The 20,172-nt window shown below is 37.0% G+C and overlaps 1 protein-coding gene across 4 annotated transcripts in view; it reads right to left on the bottom strand.

Moving 5' to 3' along the window:
• WDPCP (WD repeat containing planar cell polarity effector) overlaps positions 1-20,172 on the bottom strand; it is a 148,756-nt gene that overhangs the window by 32,094 nt on the left and 96,490 nt on the right. For all 4 annotated transcript variants that reach the window (XM_084516123.1, XM_084516124.1, XM_084516121.1 and 1 more), the window contains 2 exons: positions 12,284-12,347; positions 6,335-6,437 (listed from right to left, as the gene is read on the bottom strand). In XM_084516123.1, the coding sequence (XP_084372249.1) occupies positions 6,335-6,437; positions 12,284-12,347 (167 nt within the window). The remainder of the gene's footprint in view (positions 1-6,334; positions 6,438-12,283; positions 12,348-20,172) is intronic.

Genomic DNA, 20,172 nt, shown 5'->3' with positions numbered 1-20,172 from the left:
CAAATACAGATCAGACACGGACAACTCCTTTCAATTTCTAGAATTTGGAAATAGTATAATTTTTTGTTTATAAAAGAGTCACAGGATGTGGCTATAAACAAAAAAATTAATGTCCTAAAACTGTCTCTTTCAGTTACTGATTTTTTATTATTTTTTTCTACTCAACACATCATTTAAAATGAAGGCAAAATCTTGTTAATCTATGAGGCCTTGTTAAGACTTTTTTCATGTTAAATGGGGCATAATTTTACCGTTGACAGATATTACAAACATGAGAATCGTTAAAACTAAAATACTAAGGAGAATATTGTCTTCATTTCAGACATAGAATGGTGTGTTTTAAATCAGGTTCTGCAGTGGGCATGGATATGTCATGATAAAGGAGGGAAAAAAAGAAGGAATGCCACGATTATTCTAAAGCTTGACATAAAACCATAAATCTCTTTCAAGTGAAGATACACAGATCTTTGTGTAGACCTCTGCAGCTAAGCAAACCAGCTAGCCTTTGATGTACTTATAATTATTAGGGGCTGAGGATTATGTCTTTAGGCAAAGCTGTCGAGCAATGGGAAGGTATAGATCAAAACTGACATCATGACACAAGCAAGCAAAGGGGTGAGATGAGGTGGAGCCAAAAATAGTTTGGCATTACTATAGACCTCATGTAAAATAAACAACTCTACTTCTCAAAAAGAACACAAGGCGGGGAACAATCGGTGCCTCTCAATATATTAAAAGCCTCACTAGTAGTTTGAAATTTAAAAAAAAATATAGCTAACAAAAAGAAAACAAAGAAGATTCAGCAGATCCACTTAGATATACAGGAATGCATTGTCACCCCCCCCAGTGAAGCTGGTGTGTCAAGCTGTGAGTTCAGAACCACCACTGCAACAGGCTTGTGTGCTGTGAGTACTGGGTGCCACCAGCTAGCTCCTCTTGAAACCAGGAGACACGAATAGTTTCTACATCAAGTAGAACATCCTTCCAGACCACACTCTTTGTCGTTTGTTGTTTATTTTTTTTTCAGAGGACAGAAGTTCTGGTCTATACCCAAGTTTGTTACTTGCTAAAACCCCCATCCAAAGCCTACTGAAGATGGTGGAAACCTTCTTTTAGTGGGTTCTCTATCAAGTGCTGTGTGTGCTTTGATACATGCAGCAGAAAGTACACATGAACACAGTTTAATCATTTAAAATTACTATGGATCTTCAAAGACTCTCATTTTCTGTGGTATAAAATTCAAAAAGTGCTTGTGGTGAAACTCATTTCTTGCCATAGGTTTATTGCTGATTACACGTAAAAGAAACGTTTCATTAAAAACGTTTTTCTGGCTCTCTGGAGAAAAAGTCATATTACTAGAAAACTAAAAGCAAAGGATTTGATGCCATAGGTTTTGACCAACTTCAACTAAAAATCTAAATAAATAAGCAGGAGATCTAATGCTGAAACTGAAGGGAGCAGAGCTCCAGAAAACTGTAGCATCAACAGGTATCCCCCAAGTCTTCCCAGATCACATTTCATCTATATACTGGATAATACCTTTTAAACACATTATAAAAATATTATGCAGTGAAATAAAAACCATGCCATGAAATAAGAGGCTAGGATTCTTAGTTTACTTGAAATTTGATAGCAAGTGTGTGTCAAGGGAGAGTAGGAAATGAAGACGGTTTTGTCATCAGTGTCAGAAAGGGTATATGAGGGTAAGGATTCTCTGTTGCTTGGTAGAATAAAGGAGTCATTATGGATCAGAAGAAGAACAACTGTTATCAACTAGGCTAATGCAGGGACAGGGAGGGTTACAAAAACAGAGGGACAATTCTAAACGTTGTTTTGAAATGCAAGTGGGTTCAGGTGGACTATTGGGATTAGGTGAAGACCTGAGTAAAGCACAAGCACTTTGGAGGTAGCAGAATACATTTGAGGCCAGACTGGTGTTTCAGACATACTGTGTGAGAAGACAAAATGCTGTGGCACGTGTAATTACGAGCAATCAGAAAGAACGTGTAAGCCATTCAGTGTAGAATACTGTCAGAGAACTGAGAAGAAATGAACATTCTCCACTTAAGGTTCAACCTAGTGACATTCCTTGCCAGTAAGGTGAAACCTTTAGGGCCCCTATATTTTGAACGTCGTTTTATGTACTGTGTGGGAAATTAGACCTCAGTCTTTGTGAGAGCTGATAAGATGCCCTATCTCACTTGCAAGTATTACGGAATATTTCCAGAAGCATTTTAAAATTCAATTTTAAGTGGAAATACCTCAAGCACTTTCAGAAGACATTACGGAACCACCAAAATGTTAGTCAGTCTCATCTAGCCTTTCAGAACAATGCTATTATCTCAACATCAGTGTTTTTATTACGATACCTCTGTTAGAAATGTTGCCTAAACATTAGTGCTACTAATATTCTGAATTTAATTCTAAGTAGAAATACAGGGCTTCCCAATTTGCTTTTGAACTATGCAGCAGTTATCTGTCTTGTCACAACATGAATCCCTTTTGGGTAAAAGCTATTGATTTGAAGGTTAAAATCATCTTGCTAGGCCCTAATGTAATTTGTTGGAAGTTGGCCTTGGGAAACTTTCTGACACAGACTACATATGCTCTTCATGGGTTATTCATTGAGCAATGATGTCTGAAAGGCTGAGTTCTTCACCTCCCTGATCATTATTAGTTTTGGCATTTCTTAGCAGGCAGTGCCATGTCAGTTCTTTGCAACTCAAGTTTTACATTAGCAACCTATGGTTTACAGCACCGAGACGATGCACTCTGCTAACATGGACAACATTATATGCGGTTACTTCTGGAGCAAACATGCAAGGCTACACCCATGTACAGAATTCATTAGTAAGCCCGCAAATATTGTCAATATGGCAGAAAGTCCTCTCTGTTTTAATACAGCGAAATGAGGTGCACAGGATATAGCTTAGGCAGGGCTAAATGAGAACTCCCTGGCCTCATTAAGGAACTCGTAGGTCTACTACAGAAATAATTCAACGGGAAAGCTTTGGCAGAGGTAACGACAAGTGTGGCCACTGGTCTGCTGATCAAATGGGAGTGGGCAAAGAGGAGACTGCTTTTGTATTCTCAGAGATGTACGATACCATTACCCCAATCTTCCCGTGCCTCAAGACACATTTTCACAGGCTGTCAAACATAAAATCGTATCAGAATAATTTTCTTTAGCAGATTTTAATCAGCTGAACAAAATATCTGATTCTGCCAAAAACATAGGCAGGGAATAGAAGCGAGCTCACTTGACACTTCATCTTGCTCAGCAATATTCTCAAAAAAAACCTACTATGCTCTGAAGGTCTGCAGTAGTTTTGACTAACGCACACAATTGTTATTCACTTTGATGGTGACTTCTTGGAAACAGGGTATAGCAAACCATGATCAGGTGTGGAACTGAGAAGAGCTAAAATTCAGAAAATTTTGAAATAATAAATCTATTCTTAGCTGTATCTTGACACAAATCTTGATTTAATATATGTGAGGAATCCACCAGTGATTACAGAACTCTGGATGACATCTATAAATTTAAGTTGAAATTATATTGCCGTTCGACATTATTTGGAGGAATTTGAAACTTTTCCAAAAGTCTGAGTTCAAAATATATTATGTTTGAAGTAAGCCCTGTACGCAGAAATATTCTGACAAATTAAATATATCTGAGGCAAGATGGAGCACTCTCAGCAGCTTGGGAATTGGCCAGGAGCACTGACTCATGTTATTTTCAAGTAGAAGTGAGCTGAGTTTTGGGGATGGGCTAGCTTAGGAAATATCACCAGATGTGGATGTAGGTTCACATTTGTACGGTTCAGGACATAGAGACCAGATATTCCTTAAGGCAGTGTTCACTATAACTGAGTCCCAGCAGTACTGATTGCACCTTGTAGTCTCATTTGCTTATTGCTGCCTTCTTGTAGGAGCCTGAAGTGTGCATTCAAGGAGTTTTGGGGTTGTTCTAGGAAATGTGACCATTGGCAATTTGACTGAAAGAAAGCAAGGGCTAGATGATGAGGACTTGGCTTAGGAGATGGTTAGCGGACAAAGACATGTTGGAAAGTGCATTTTAAAGCTTCTGGCACTGGCATGATTTTTGTTCCCTTTCTCAAAATGTTAGTTAAATGCAATAATTTACATTTAAAGCACTTGTTAGTTCTCTTTTGTTTTCATTGCGGTCAAAAAATCCACACTCTGTGACCCTTTCTTTGCTAACAACAGTTTATGAAAAATAAATAAATAAATAAATAAATAAATCAAAAAGAAAGGACCTTGGAATAAAGTGTAATAAAGCAAAACCCTTGGCTGAGATTTTCCAGTGTTTAAGGTGAGATCTGATCTGCAATGAAACAAACTCATGGGAGACTCCTATGTTTGTTTTCATATAAAATGAATTGGATGCAAATTCATTACTGTTAATAGACTGAATTTCACTGACAGTTTGTCCCAGGGGCATTGAATTTACTAAGTATTTTAAATCATCCTGATAGTTAATTATTCAGCAAATGAGAACGCTTTAAAGACTTTATCATATAAAATGACTTTAATAATTTATGCTTATGGGGCATTCCAAAGGTAACCGTAGGACTGCTCTGAAGGAGGGGAAGACTGTGTGCCTGCACCCTTGTAACAGAGCTGCAGTAACACATCTATTACCTCTGATAGGCTACTATCACACTTGGAATCAACTCAGGTTTCTTCCCTATCCCTCTCTTTGTGTCTGTAACATTGTTCAAGGCTCTCAGTAAACTTGAAAATAGCCTAGCTTCAGAAATCTAGTAATAGTGTGCAAGGAATTAAAGAAGACACTGCTTAAGGCTTATTTTTTTCTGGATTAAGGCAATTTTTCAAGACTAATAAACTAAGAGAATAGATAACAATCAGAGACAACTCTTCGTTATCTTAGTTATGTTAGGTGCAGAGGACAGCTCTCTACAAATAAGAGAAGAGAAAGCAAGGAAGATGCAATTGTACAATTTAAAGAGCACCTGGTAACAGATGACCTAAACAAATATCGTTTTTGGCAATTCTAGTGGTCAAAGAGCTTGCTCAAAGGCACAGCTGTGGTGCAAAAAAATGCTGGAAGAGACTTAGGTTTGAAAATGAAAGATCTGAAGAAAAGCATTCAGGACAGGCACTGCTTGATTTCTGTTCTGCTGGAAAGGGAAGGAGGTGATACTGTACTGCATAACCTTGAAAGTCAGGGATTTGTATCTACATATATAGAAACAGCCACATAAACTCACATACCACATTTCTGCATTTCCACATATTTGAATGGCATTTGATTTTACGCTCTGGGTGAACTCTTGGATGTACAGGTCTAATTTTTTGGTCCTAAAAGAATCCTATGTTATTCAAAATCTTGAAGTTATTCTGACTCCTTCTGAGTTCCAGTCATATTCTGCTTTCTTAGCGTGAGGCAAGGACAGAAGCCCAGTGATTTTTTCTAATATTCAAAGATGTATCAGGGTAGGCAAAACAGCACCGTGCATATTTTATAACATTTTGTGTTCTTTTTTTTTTTTTTTTTTTTTTTTTTCCCTCTCTGTCTACTTTCTCTCCGCAGGACATCAGCTTTCTAGACTCTTGTAGACACTTGCTGCTTGGTTTGTGTTACAGGCCTGAATAATCAGAACAATCTACATATTTGTACACATCTCTTCATGAAAATTCAAAGGAAACACAAGGAGAAAATGAATGAGTTGCAAGTTCCCCTGGCTGAAAAGTTGTTTGTGTTTGAGCTGTTAGTCTAATCCCACAATTTTTGCATCAATACACCTTATGGAACTGCAAGAATCCCACTGAGTGCAAAGCAGTTACTTTAAAGCCAGGGTCTGAGCTTATGTTATTTACATCAGTAAAAGTTTCCTCCAAACGCTTCCAATGTAATAATGATGTTACTCCAGTTATTAGGACTGTATATATGAGCAAATAGGTGAATGAGGTTGCCATACCTGGCCTTTAACTTCAGCATGAACAAAGATTTTCCAGTTCAGTTCCTTACCTGAGGGGAATCTGAGTTCAGTTTGTACAGCCTGAACTTTTATAAAGAGATATAGTATGCTAATCTTTTTTTTTTTTTTTTTTTTTTTTTTTTTCTTTTTCTATAGCTATTGCATTGACACAATCCTCATGTGGTTACTGAAAGGCAAAGCTGTCATTTTTATAAGCTTCCCTCTTCAGTTACGAACAAAAATACCGTGTCGCTTTCAAAGAAAACAATACAATTGAACCAATAACCCCCAACAAATATAACACAGTGTTGTACAGGACAAGTATTGATTGAAACAAAAAGGGCTTTTTAAACGCCATTAATTCTTACCAATTCCAGTAGTTATTGATTCTGCATCAATGTCATTAGCCTTTTTCTTTGCCACTTCAGCTAGTGCCAATTCACCCTTATCTAGTGCAAGGTAATGGATGTCCTTTGGAAATAGAAGAAAAATAAAAGATTAATCTAAAATGAATCTCATAGGTGTAACAAAAGAGAATTTGAAAGAAAGAGGTTCTTTTATTATTTAGATCACAAACACAGATGGAACCGATGAACCTAGCATTACGTTTTAATTCTCTTCCAATGCACATTTATTATCTTACTTGTGCTGTTAATACAGCATTTCTCGTTAACAATGAATAAAGCACTGACCAATCACGCCCCGATAAAAGTGAAGCTGTTGACTCAGCATATGAATGAAACCAATCTGTATGCTTTAAAGGAAATTTTGGTTGGCACAACAAGAATTAAAAGAGGGTTGCTAGAAGGAGGGTCTCAGTAGCCAAAACTAAAATACTGGAACTCTTCCGACTCACAGCCCCCAGGTTAAGTTTTAATGGTTCCCCCCAGTACATGAGTTTTTCAGTAAAGCTATTTGAGGACTAATTTTTGTTTGGAGGTTGTCACGATACACTTAGTGTCCTTTGAGTAAGATGTGGTTGTCCTTGTGCTGATATTGAACATAATACGAACAACGATGCTTTCTCGAATGTTTTAACCTCGACACAGGTGACATGATTCCTGAGTCACTCCTGGGTCTCCCAACCACAAATACACAAGGGGCTTTCCAAAAATGTTGTTGTCTAGCATGAATAGTTGCCAATACTCTGGATCTAATCCTTAATCTAGGGATAAAAATCAGAGGGCTACAGCAGGGTTTATCATTACATGCTGAACTGCAAGTCTTTTTATTGTGTGTTAACCTTTGAGGTAAAAATCACCTGTATTACATGCAGTACAATTTGCAGGAGAATATTTTCCTGCTGATAAATTACAATCTCACTGCCCTTGGGTTCTGGTCCTTTGAAATGTGAAGTAAAAAGTTTCGTCCATTCATCTCATTAATGAAGACATAATTAAACCCCTTCTCCTTCGGCATCACAGCCACAGACTGTTCTGTGCATGAATTGGGATAGATGAAGTAAGAAGGACAGCCAAGAACATCTGAAAAGTTTTTTTTCCCCCCACTTCTTCGTTGAAGATGGCAATCAGTATCCAAAGATTTAAGTTATTCCTGGCCATTGTTCTGCACGCTATCCACATGCAGGAATTTAAAGGGAAAAGAAGTACTTGCTGGAAACATTGACCCCTACATACCATAAAAGCAACTATATTCTCACTAATGCAGAAGATTTCAAGTGAAACTATCCTTCTCAGTGTGAGTTTACTGACACTTTTATCAAGATGAGGAAAACTCTTGGAGAAAAAAGTGACCTTACTCCAGAAGGAGAAGACAGACAGAAAAATGAGAGCAATAGTGGCAGAGAGCAGCAAAAGATGTCACCTGTATTCTCCCCTCATTTAATTAAGAAAAAAAAAAATAAGAAGAAGAAGAAGCAAACAGAATGCTAGGGAAACTGAGACTGATTACACGGGAAAACACAGTACTGACTTGCAGGATCCTGACAGTCCAAAGCAGACAGCAACATTTTCTAATTACAAACACAGGTGTGACTTAAAAAATGTGCAAGTGTCTTGGGGCGAAGTAATGACTTACGAACTTGTTGCGAACTCTGTACTTCCTCTCTTTGTAGGTCTAACATGGTTGTCAGAGAAAAGGGCCTGAGTAGCAAGGTATGATTTCTATGAAGATTAAACAGTAGATATTGTCAGCTTATTTAGATAACAATAGAAAACCTAAGGGCTCTCCAACAAGTCTGAGCTTACAAAGATTTGAATGTATAGGCAGATTATGTTCACCTATTTAAAATGTATTCTGACAATGATTAATGTCTCTCTTTTTGTAGTTTAAACTAAGCTATTGTATATTTCAATGCATTTTTAAATAACAAACTTGGGGAGGTGATGGAAACAATTGCAGAAAATGACAAAGTGCTTTCAGTGAAGAAGATGTGCACACCTTGTGTTTCAAAACATCTGATACTCAGATCTTGGTCTTGGCTATGTTCTCTGTTTTGAAGATGTTACATATCCATCACTAACTAATGGGGGCTTTGCAAGAAACAGAGATGTAGCAGTCAGTGGCTTTCTGTGTAGTTCCTCAAATTTCTGCCATAAAGAATTAAAAAAAAAAAAAAGAAAAGAAAAAAAGAAAAAAAAAAGACTTTATCTCTAAACGAGCTTTAAAAAGAAAAATATATATATATATACTTTTAAATAAAAACTACTACTTAGACAATTTTGGATCAAATTTAGGTGGTCCTCACTCAAATTAGCCAGCAAAATGGAATTTTATAAGAATTTATAGCAACCAGAAGATAAATAAAAAAAAAAAGAAAAAGGAAAAACACTGCATTACAGGGTGCCTTAAAGAATGACAGGAAAAATTAAAGAATTAAATTAGCTGAATATTACAGATTTTTTCATGCACTTATCTAAGAATTTATCAGGTCAAACATTGTGTCCCTCCCCAAAACAATGGTGATAATAAACACAATTTTCAGGTGCTTATCAGGAGTTTGCTGAAAGGCTGTATTTTATCATTTAACAGTTTGATTACTTTTTGGACTACTTCCTTTTTACCCTCATCTTTGTGACTCACAGAGCTGGCCCTAGGTGAACAGAAGTCATTTGAAACATCGATGCGCATTTGTCTATAGGATATTTCTGGGCAAAATTCCAACATTTCTTCGAAACACGCACTTTCCTCATCAGTGTATCACCCAAGATCTGACACTTTTATTAAAGTGTCTTTTCCTTGCATTTTTGCTACCTTTGGTACGTGGGATGGCCTTTTGAATTTTCAGCAGCTGAGAGCTGGAGCATACTACAAAAGGATTTAAAGCTAACAACCTTTCTACTGCTTGATCTTTTCTGTCACAGATTGGATCAGTCACTGTCCAATAAATGTAGCTGTTGTTCATGATATTATGTCCTTTTCAGTTTTATTTTTTTATTGAACTTTGTAGGAGATGATAATAATTGAGGGACTTAGATGTGACGTGAGGGTAAAGCTTATGGGGAGACACAGCAGTGCCCGTGTGTCTTGTTATGGCATCATACCTGTGACGCTATAGCTATAGGAGTAATTTTTAAGCCTTTTTGTTTCTTTTTTATTTTTATGAAGTAAATTAGGCCTGAGACAGCACTCCTTCAAACTTCTTTGCATTCTCAAAACAAGTATCAAGAAGGCTGCAGAGCTCTGTTTTGTGAAAACAACTTTGTCTCAGGATAATTTCTCCAAGATACAGGACATTTCCTTAGATTCAAAGTGTGGATCCTCTCCAGTCTCTGTTATATCTGCTGTTCTCTATCCTTTCTTTGTTTTTGATCCTTCTCTGTTTCCCTTAATAAATAACTTTTTTTTTTTTTTTTTTTTTTTTCTCTCTCATTTTCCTTATGTCATCAGATATCTTCCTTAGTCTACTATTTCTTCTTGAAATCCCATTAAATTAACTGGGAATAAGGTGGCGTCACTCCTAGTGCCAGCTGAGGTTTTATAAACGGATTTGGTTGGTGTGTAAAATGACAGTACAAATAATTGACCTATATATTAGTTATTCGTACTCCACGTAATTATAAATACCTTAAATATAGGTAAAGTCAAGGTGTATGTTATTAATTGCATTTTGACCTATATAAACAATATATACAAATTATTCAGTGTTAAGCAGAAGTGAAGGATGCACAAATCTTGCTATGCAATATTATTATTATTATAGTACCTAGAAGGACTATAAGTTTTTAGGGAGAAGGATTACTTAATTTTTACACTGTATTTAGTGCAATAAAGGCCAATTCCCTGGAAATTACTGTGGCACAAATAAATACTTTTTTACGAGCTGTGTACCTTTAAACTTCTTGAGTCCTGTACTTAGTAGTCCTGCAGCAGTGCCTTTGTTAGTTAATTGTAAAGTTTGTTCATTAGCACCTCACTTAGGTGATGAATTAGCAAAAGGACATTTCCCCAGAGGAGGGAGAGAGTCGACAGAGGGTTTGAAGAGGCAGGCATGGGTGCTGCTCGTTGCATAAACTGCAGGAAACTATGAGGAATCTCAAAGGTAATGCAAGGAAAACAAGGATAACGTGGAACTGGTTTTCATCTCACAATAATGTAAGTCAGGAGGAACTAAATGGGCATTTATATTTATGTTTGTTTAAGAGCACTGGTGAGATGGGATGGGGAGAGGAGGTGCTGAGAGAAGAAAGGGAAAATGAAGAGATGTCGGAAAGGATTAAGCCAATTTCTCTGTTAGCCTTGAGCCTCCTCTAGAAGAGAGATGGAGAAACTTTTGGTTCAGAGGAGGACACATTACCACTTTGGAGCCATGCGTTGGCAGGCCCTCTCCCATGCTAGCAGCTTTGCACCCACCTTCTGACCCAATGCTGGTGTTCCCCACCTTGGGACAAAGGTGTTCCCTCAGTGCTGGCATCAGCAGAGGAAAGGAAAGAGAAAAAGATCATGCAGAAAATACTCTCAGCCCACATAAGAGAGGGCCCTTGAGATGGCTGGCCAAATGCTGGGTCATTTGTTCTGCTAGAATGGCTGTCATTACTCTGGGAGGATTTATTATCTGAAGAGTGGGAGAGCCCTCCGACAGAAAGATGTATCCTGCTGCTGACAGCTTACAGTCTGAAATTTATAAATGGCTGCAGTGCTCATCTTGATTGGGTATAAAATTTGCATGGAAAAAGTTACATTTAATAAAAAGCGGAATAAAAAGAGAAAAGGAAAAGGCTGAGCTAAAGGGATGAAAAATCAAGGAGAGTAAATATAAAACATGTAATGAATTTCCTAAAAGTCTGACATTTCCATCACTTTCGTTTGATGCATACTTAGAAAAGTTTATCGCAGTATTCACATCTTTCTAATTAGATGGAACAAGCCAGATGATTAGAGCCGTGAAAAAAACATCAAAAGGTTCACACAACTTTTTATATAATTAGAAGGGAATTTTCATAACCCATAAAAGCAGGATTTAATTGTGTAATTTAACATACAATTTAAATATCAAGATCAAACTAGCAGGGCAAGTGACTTAATGGGATAAATGATATTAACATCTAGTGTCAAAGCTTAATTTAAACAACAGAATGTCTTCATTATGCAAAAGAGTCAAGCAAAGCAATCGTTCAAAGGGCCTTTTTTTAAACAAGCCCCTTTTCTATTGTTTCTTTGAAAACAATGAAATCAGCTGTGGAGCAGCAACATGCTGAGAGACTAGGAAAGCATGATTGGCTTTGTCCATCTGACCTCACTGTGACATTGTGGTGCAAGATCTTATAAAACAAGAGCCTCCTGCAGAGCTCACACAGAGGACCTTTTAAGAGCTGGTTAATTTTACTTTTGTAGCTAATTAAATGGGAGGGGGCAGAGAGTGCATGAAATGTAAAAACCCTTGGGTTGATGCTGCTGAGCTTTGTTGTTTTAAAAGTACCTGTAGAAGCGTTCATAATTTGTCACTTTTCACAAAACCCTAAGAGACAAACTAAGAGCATTCAGGATCCCCAGGATATGGCCAGCTCTTGTGTCCTGGACTCAGCAGTTGTACTTCTTAAAGGAACGGATTAGAAACGTATAAGCTTATTAGAGTGAAAGATGACATTCACCCACATCAGGACAGATGAAGAAGGTGAAAGTTCAAAAACATATACATTAATTCCTCAAAAATAAAGAGTAGCCTTTCGGCCATGCTAGGGAAGATGTCAATGACTCTAAAACTACTCAGTTCCCACTGACAAATTTTATGATGGCAAGGGGCAAACCAGGTAAAATAATTCTGTCTTCAGTATGTGTCTAAGACTGCAAACGACACAGATCCTTTTAAATGTGCACAAAAGCTGACAACTAACATCCTGACAACAGAAAGGACTCACCATAAACAGGTCCCGAGCACCTATGTCAACAGCCAGCAGAAATGCTTTCTCAAATCTCTGATACCTGCAAGAAAAAGAAATATGTCACTTGCTGAGGGCAATGCAAGAGCTGCATCAAAGTTTGTTAATGGACAGAGAAAGTTCTTCAGTTCTCATCAAAAGTGATGCCAAAGCTTTACTGGGGAAAATCAATATACTGGGATTGCAGAACGATAAGGTACCACAGTGACTGCCATTAACCCTCTTCATCAGTATCTCCTAGAGATGCAGCAGAGTAGGAATGGAGCACTGTGAACATAGAACTTCCCCTTTCCTATTAACCCAGGAGGGTTTCATCATGTCATACCGAGACACATCAAATGATTTATCACATCATTTTGGTGGGTTGAAGGCTCACTAGACAACAGCTCCTTCCATTTCTGACAGAGACCGCTACCTTTTTCCTACCCAGAGACCACTCATTATCTCCTGGCAATTAGAGCAAACACCTACATGGGATGGAGATACTGTTGAAGGCTGTATATATCCTCTTACATGCAATCTTTAGAATACCTACTGAAGCAGGAGAAAAAAACCACCCATCAGGAACTTTCTGACAATGTATACAGCATTGCACTGAGCCAACATCTCTATTGTACTAGATGTACATAACTACTCTATGACAACCACTCGATACTGGGAGAAAGTGATTCTAGTTGTATACATTTTCTCCACCACATGTTTAAAATGGTTTAAAAATCCCCACAAAAAGTGGATTTGGTGAGATTAATTTTGGATTTGGGAAACAACACAACACCCTTGTCTTATTTCAGTTGCAAAGCAAATGATTGATTCTACGTAGAATGATTTCTATATTTTCCTGTTACTGGTAACGTTTTCCCTTTTCTCCTGTTCAAAGTTTCATAAATAAATCAGCTGTAGACTCTTGAAGTCTGGAAAGGAGATGGCTCCGGTACCTCAACGGGGAAAAAGCAGCATTGTAATTTCTCAGTGTTAGGAAGTGTTATTGTCAGACAGCATCATACAGATGCCAGTGCTTACACAGTTCTGCACCTTGCAGATACCTTAGGAAATGCTGTAGCTCTTCCTAAGGCTGCTGTAGCTCTTCCTAAGGCCAGTGTGAATGCAGAGGAGACACGGGAATCCTCCTTCCCCTTGGTCGGCGAATGAGTTTCGTATGATGTACCATACTGTGATTCCTGTTTCTGCCCAAAGCTTAAGCAGTTTTCTGCCTCCTCTTGCTACCACGGCCGTATTGCTCTCTTCTCTTCCACCACACATTTGGAGTGATCCAGCAGGTCATCAGACACAGTCGCTGAGGACTTCTCAAGGAGCAGCATTCATGACAAGAAGGCCTAATATGTTAGCTTAAGCAGAAAAGGAAATGCTCTTTCCAGTTGAGGTTCCTAAGACCTGGAGTGGGGAGTCCTTTCCTCCCTAAAGCTAATCTCCCTGCTGTGTGCTAATTTGCAGCCCTCCTCACAGAACCTGTTTAAGGGAGGGGAAGAGATGAAGTAAGGTTAACCTCTTGATCGCTGGGGAACGAGCAGCGCCCCGTTGTTTTATCATGCACATCTATGTTTCTGAAGCTTTTCAGTGTGCTTTCTGTGAAGGATTTTCCATTAAAATGCATTGTGTTGCAATGCTGCTTCTGAAGCTTTGCTTTAATTAAGACAAATAAGTACATGTTAAAATATGTGTATCTTGAATAGCTATCATGTTTATCTTCTTCTGGCACATTTTTCTTCCCAATTATGGATTAAATATACATTCTTAGTACTTAGAGGCGAAATTGGAAACCAAACAGAAACAGACGAACAGACTTTATGAGCAGCTAAAAAAAAAAATCTGCATCATGATTTGTTTTTTCCAAAGCTAGAACTATACAGACTATTTGAATATTTGCTTTAGCAAAGCAAAAATGATTGTCACCAAAAAACTGTGAAGCAACTTTTTCTTTCAATTGCCCTGCAGAATGGAATCATGGACCAAAAGCTGTCAGTTCTTTGCTGTTTCACAAAGGTTTCATCTTTTTTTCCTTTAATCGACACATATACTTTTGTCTCATTATGGCTCTTATTCATAAAACTGTGAAGTTGGCTCGTTATTTTCAGAGTTACACTGAAGGTGACAAAGAAAAAAATACTACTCAAGAAATGCTCTTCACTAACCAACACAGCTGCAAATAGCAACCCCAGATACTTCATAAATTATTCCATATAATCCATATTATACATGGAATTGCTTTACAATAAGGAGGAAGTTTCAAACAAGGGTAACAAGTTTGCATTGCCTAGGCAAACAGTATTAAATAAGTCAAGAATGTCCGGTGTTTTGAAAAACTTAATTAGAAAAAAATTGCTATTTTGAGTTTTTTTGGCATAGAAGTTGTGTTGCTTTTACTCTACGGGAATAATTAGAGAGAGTCCTGTACAGCAGGAGAGAACTAATAACAAACTAATAACACCTCTTTTCCTAACACGTTTTGTCATGGGAAACCTTATTGCTATTGCTCGCACACTTCACTTACAGTTTATCAGCTCCTCAAACCAAAAAATCCCCACATCAAAATACTATCCCTTTTGTTCCCGTGCTACAAATACAAGGTAAAATATCTGCTTTCTGAAATGGCACCTACAGGGTACTGGTCGTGAAGTGAATGTCCTCCCCCCCTCTCCTCCACCTTGTTACTTACTGCTTGCTTCACAATAACTCCAGCAATCAAGACTTATATGTCTCTTGAAAAAGAGAGATAAGGAAATCTGCCTGTAAACCATGAAGTTCAGCCACTTGTTTGGTCAAAGTGATAGCCAACATAAATATGACCTTCAAGATTAAAACCCTCAAACTGCGATTAACTATACAGGTCAGATAGGAAAACATTTCTCTGTGAGCTGTTGAGCACATACAATATTAAGTTTAAATTCCTATAAAATAAAATAATACCGTTAGTAGACACTCGTATGTGATCTACCTTTCCTACAAAACTCTAAAAAGACGGCTATTAGTGCATCTATTTTATGGACAAGGAAACAAAGGGGAAATGTGAGTGATATAACAAGAATAATTCAGGTTAAAATAGTCAACACAGGGAAGAGCCCTGACTTGCCTTCTGGTGGAGTGGCAGACCTGCTGCCTACTTGCATTTGGAGAATGTGATTAACTGAAAAGATGCCAGGAAAGCCACAAATATTTATTTTTTTTAATTAAATATATTTTTTAATTAAAAAAATATATTAATTTATCATTGACTTCAGATAGTCTATTTTTGATTCTCACCAGCATAATTAAAAATAATAATAATAAAAAATGTCACGGGTTTCCTCTTATCCTATAAATGTTGAGAGATAAGGTGATTTGAAACACCATAGATCAAAATCACGTGCACAGATTGGGACCTGGGGTGAAGGGAAAAGATGCCTATTGAGTTTTTATAAGAAGTTCTGCAAATATATCAAAAGCTGAATTTTGTCAACTGTATTCCACAGCACTGAGATTGAATGTGATCACTTAGAGATACAGTTTTCAAGCCCAAAACGGTCAACCTAAAAAATATTTATCCACAATATTAAAGAGCCTAATAAGAAGGCCAGGAACAAGAAAAAAAAATCATTTGAAGGGAGGAGGAAGGGAAGAGAGAGAGAGCTCATGCAAGCAAGAGAGAAATACAGTGCAGGAAAGATGGAAACATTTCTTTAGGGACTAGTTACAACCAACAAGCCTTCTTAGACATGCCCATCGACCATGTAAGCATATTCCATGTGCTATGCTGATAAAGGAGGGTTGCAGCAGTTTTTTTTCCTTGTCTTCAATAAGGGTACACAACATTTAGAAAATAATCTGCAGGGGAAGAGCTGTGGCACAAATAACATTTATAAGGCAATCCTTTTTAATGGAAGGAATTTCAGAGTCCTCCTCATCTCACAGTCCAATCAAGGGTGATATGCATTCAAAAAGTGAATATTAAATATGCACAGAGCAAACAGAACAGGAAAAAAATGAATATTGAAATAATTTACATGCAATCAAACTACACTGAAATTAAGTTTTAATTGTTCAGTATTCTGTGATGCATATGCAGATTTTAAAGTATTCAGAATATCAATCAAGTGTTTACTTACATCAAGCAATTGTATTTAAGCATACAAAACAGATGATGAAAATATGTTCAATCAGCTACAGCTCCCAACATTTACCGCAGGGTTTACATGATCACTTTTAATTCAGTTATTTCATTTAATATTTCAATTTAATAGCTCATTCTTTCATTCAATTTCTAGGCATCTTGCCCATTTCTTAAACACAATAATAATAATTATTCATAAAAGGAGCTGTTTCCCATAAGTTCTCATATCAGCAATTTTTGGAACAGAAATGGTTTTCATGCCTTTTTTTCCCCCTTAAAAATGTTGTTATTATCTGATTTTTTTTTCCCTTTTAAATTAGACAATATTAAAATAAAGAATGATGTCTGTAAAATGACTCTGGACCCCATTTCAATGGAATTCTGAGCCAGAATAATTAGAGATTATCAGGTTAAAGAATGTAAAAAGTGTGTGGCTAGGTTGCTACATGGTTTATTTTAAATAGGGATGGCTTGGTTTCCAACCAATTGTTGAATATAAGGAAAATGATTTAGAGTCGTATCTGTATTTTAGAATACCTCTTAAAATCCCTTTTAAAAACAAAACAAAACAGGTTTAGATGGTGTAACTTCAATGCATTCTTACTATTACAACCCTCAAATTCTATTGACCTTCAAGCAAATAATTTAAAGTCAAATTTCAGTAAACTCTGAAGACACATATTGCTATGTAACTTTTTATCTATAAAATATAGTATTTGTCAAAGACGTATATCCTTCATTTTATAGTGAATGTTGTAATTCTGACACTCTACTTAGGGTTGCTGGAGAGGAATAAATATATTAAGATCTTAAACTTAATTTAAAAACAAACAAACAAACAAACAAAAGCAAACAAAACCAAACCACCACACTTTAAACAAAAGACAACCAAAAACAGATCCAATTTTACCCACAGGACTTCAGCAGAACACCCTACTTTAAATTAGATAGTTGCAGAGAAAATGAGACCACTGAATGCAGCCCAACACAGGAATGCTCCAAAGAACCTATCTTTTCCTCTCCCACCAAACTGTGAGTTTGCATTTCAGAATGTTATGATCTGGGGGACTCAGTCCCTTCATTTTTGTATTTACTTGATATTCTGATATTATTTATTTGGATACTGTACTATCTCAAAAATAGACAGACTATTGCCAATACCACTAAGTTCCTTTGGCAAAGATCAATTAATTGCTGGATATTAGTTAACTGCAGCTAGATTATTATTTCTTGTTGTTCAACACCACAGTATGTGCTGACAAAATGAAAGTTTCATGTGAGACAACCAGAAATTGAAACCATGACTGTTTTTTAAAAGAAACTATACTGTTAGCAGCAGGGACTACTTTTAGATAGCTTCTTATGATTTCTCCTATAAAGGGCTCAACACAGGAACTCTACTTGTTCCCTATGTGCTCTGCCTAAATATGCTCCAGATAATATACTGTCCTTCCCCAGCAGGGTATACTGAGCTCCCTCCCTCCCAATGATGGTTTGGGCAAGAATCAGTGCAGACTGGTTTTATGCAGTGCATTTGTTGAATGGCAGAATGTATATCTGTTGAACTTTAGCTTAGCCTTTTGGGATGGAGATCATTAACTCTATCTTATTTAATGCTAACTGGCTGCTGATATGCTCAGAACTGGTAGGCATTTGCTTACTGCTGAAACTTCTATCCTCTGTAAGGCTTGGTTGAGATTCGTCAATGATTTTTAAAGTTACTGGGGAACTAATGGAAGAATCAATGGAGGCATTTGTTATTTATGACCTTTGAGATGCTAGTGGTACTCTTTTGCCAGCCTCATGCTATTACGTTTCCAGTTTTTTTTGGATTAAGAGCTTTTTAGGAAAGGATACATAAGCCTCAGAGTGGGGTCCACAACCTTGTTGCCTTCTAAGATACTCTAGTACTGACAAAGGAAAAGTGCTGCAGAGCCCACCAAAAGGGCAATGGAGAAACAGCCAGGTCCATATGTATGAGAGCCAAAGGCATAATCTTCTAAATTGTATTGTGGACATTGAATCTCTGAAGGTTGTCCAGGTATAATCTATATATCCCTTTAGGCCCAAATTTACCAAACCATTAATGCATAGGTTTACAACCTATAATTTTCTATGGATCCTAAATATAGGCATGTTAAGTGAAGTATTGGATTTGGGACCTGGGTGACTTGTTTAAAAAAAATCCCTTATGGAGCCCTTTAGAGGTTATACATGAACATGTCTCAAGTGAAAATTCATGAATAACTGAGAAAATTTTAAATGGGCACAAATATTTTAAGCTTTTCTCTGTCACTTAAACCATACTGTCAAATTAGGTATCTCTGAACTTAAGGAAGTACACCTGTAACTTTATAGATTGTTGGGTGTAAACCTGAATGCCCTTCACATCAAAGGGTACCCTCTGGTATGAAGCAAGGAAACAAACAAACAAACCAAATTAAAAAAAATAGGAGGAAAGAGAAAGTTAATAAGGAGAGCCAGACAGTATGACTCCCTGGCCAGAGAAAACCCTGGAGGGCTGTAACAGGCTGTGGATCTTGAAGACATTCCCAACCTGAAAAAAATAATAAAATAAAAAATCTTACCATGTGATCCCTATCTTGTAGGATTCAGTCCTAGGAAACCTAAATGTGTTCTTGCGTGAAATGGTTCAGATGACTATGTTAAGCATAGACACTTCTCGGAACAGACTTCAAAGATTAAAGAAAAGCTGTTCAGGCATTTTTGAGTCAGATTCTCAAGTGAACCATGGTAATTTAGTAAGAAGGCAGCACTGAAAATTTTAAAATACATATTTAGTAAGAAAAAGTCAAGACGTACAAAATATTCTAGAAAATGCAGTAGTTTTAGCTACAGAAAGAAAAGCTACAACATTTACTTCTTGCCCCTGGCTCAATTAATTACAAAAGAGCAGTAGTTTAAAACTATAGAAGTGTCCCTTGTCTAAACCAAAGAAATATTAGCTAACAGATTCTGTTTCTGTGAACATTTACGCCATACACTTCTCATTTGATGTTGGTCAGTCACGTGAGCCTGGGTTTTTGCAGATGGGACTAACCACTTAAGAGGATGACTGTTGGGAGAAACAGCAATGTTTTACTACATGTAGCATAATTCCTTCATGTCTGTCAAGTGCGCTGAGATTTTCAATACCAGTTGCTATAGAAGTCTGAAGAACAGCAATTTATTACTATTATACATTGTTAATACATAAATTGAAACTCTGGTGGTTTCTTTCTGTTTCAAATATATTCAGTTTTTTCTCTTCTTGTAATGTGTACTTCCTTTGAATTTCCCATACTCTGTATTTCTTTTTTCATACTCATTTTCCTTCATGAGAAAACATTTTGTTGCCATAGCAGTATTTCCCTACATAGCAATTTTATCATAGATGTTTTCCTTTGGATTCCTCTAAACTGCAACTAACACCAACCCAGGCAGTCCCTGCCCCCAAACCTCTCCATTCCCCCAACTTCTTACTACTAAGAAACTTCTTAACAGCCTGTATTTATCTTTAAATACAGACACACTCCAACATACTCTTCCAAACGACTCTAGGCTAAAAACAGATGTTAATTAAAAATGCTGATAGGAGTCAACGACACCTGTTGTTTCACATTTATTTTACCCAACCCTGTCTGTTAAATCTTTATTGCATTAATTCTCTTCTTGCTTTGCTTCTATTCCAGCTTTATCCCTCTCACGCTGGTGATCATGTAAACTTAACTGTATGTCTTGAAAGCTGTATTTTATTGAGCAA

Source organism: Aythya ferina (assembly GCF_964211825.1).
Source record: "Aythya ferina genome assembly, chromosome: 3".
Classification (NCBI taxonomy): Eukaryota; Metazoa; Chordata; class Aves; order Anseriformes; family Anatidae; genus Aythya; species Aythya ferina.
Note: the sequence above shows the minus strand (reverse complement) of the source record. Positions and strands in the feature narration are given on the sequence as shown.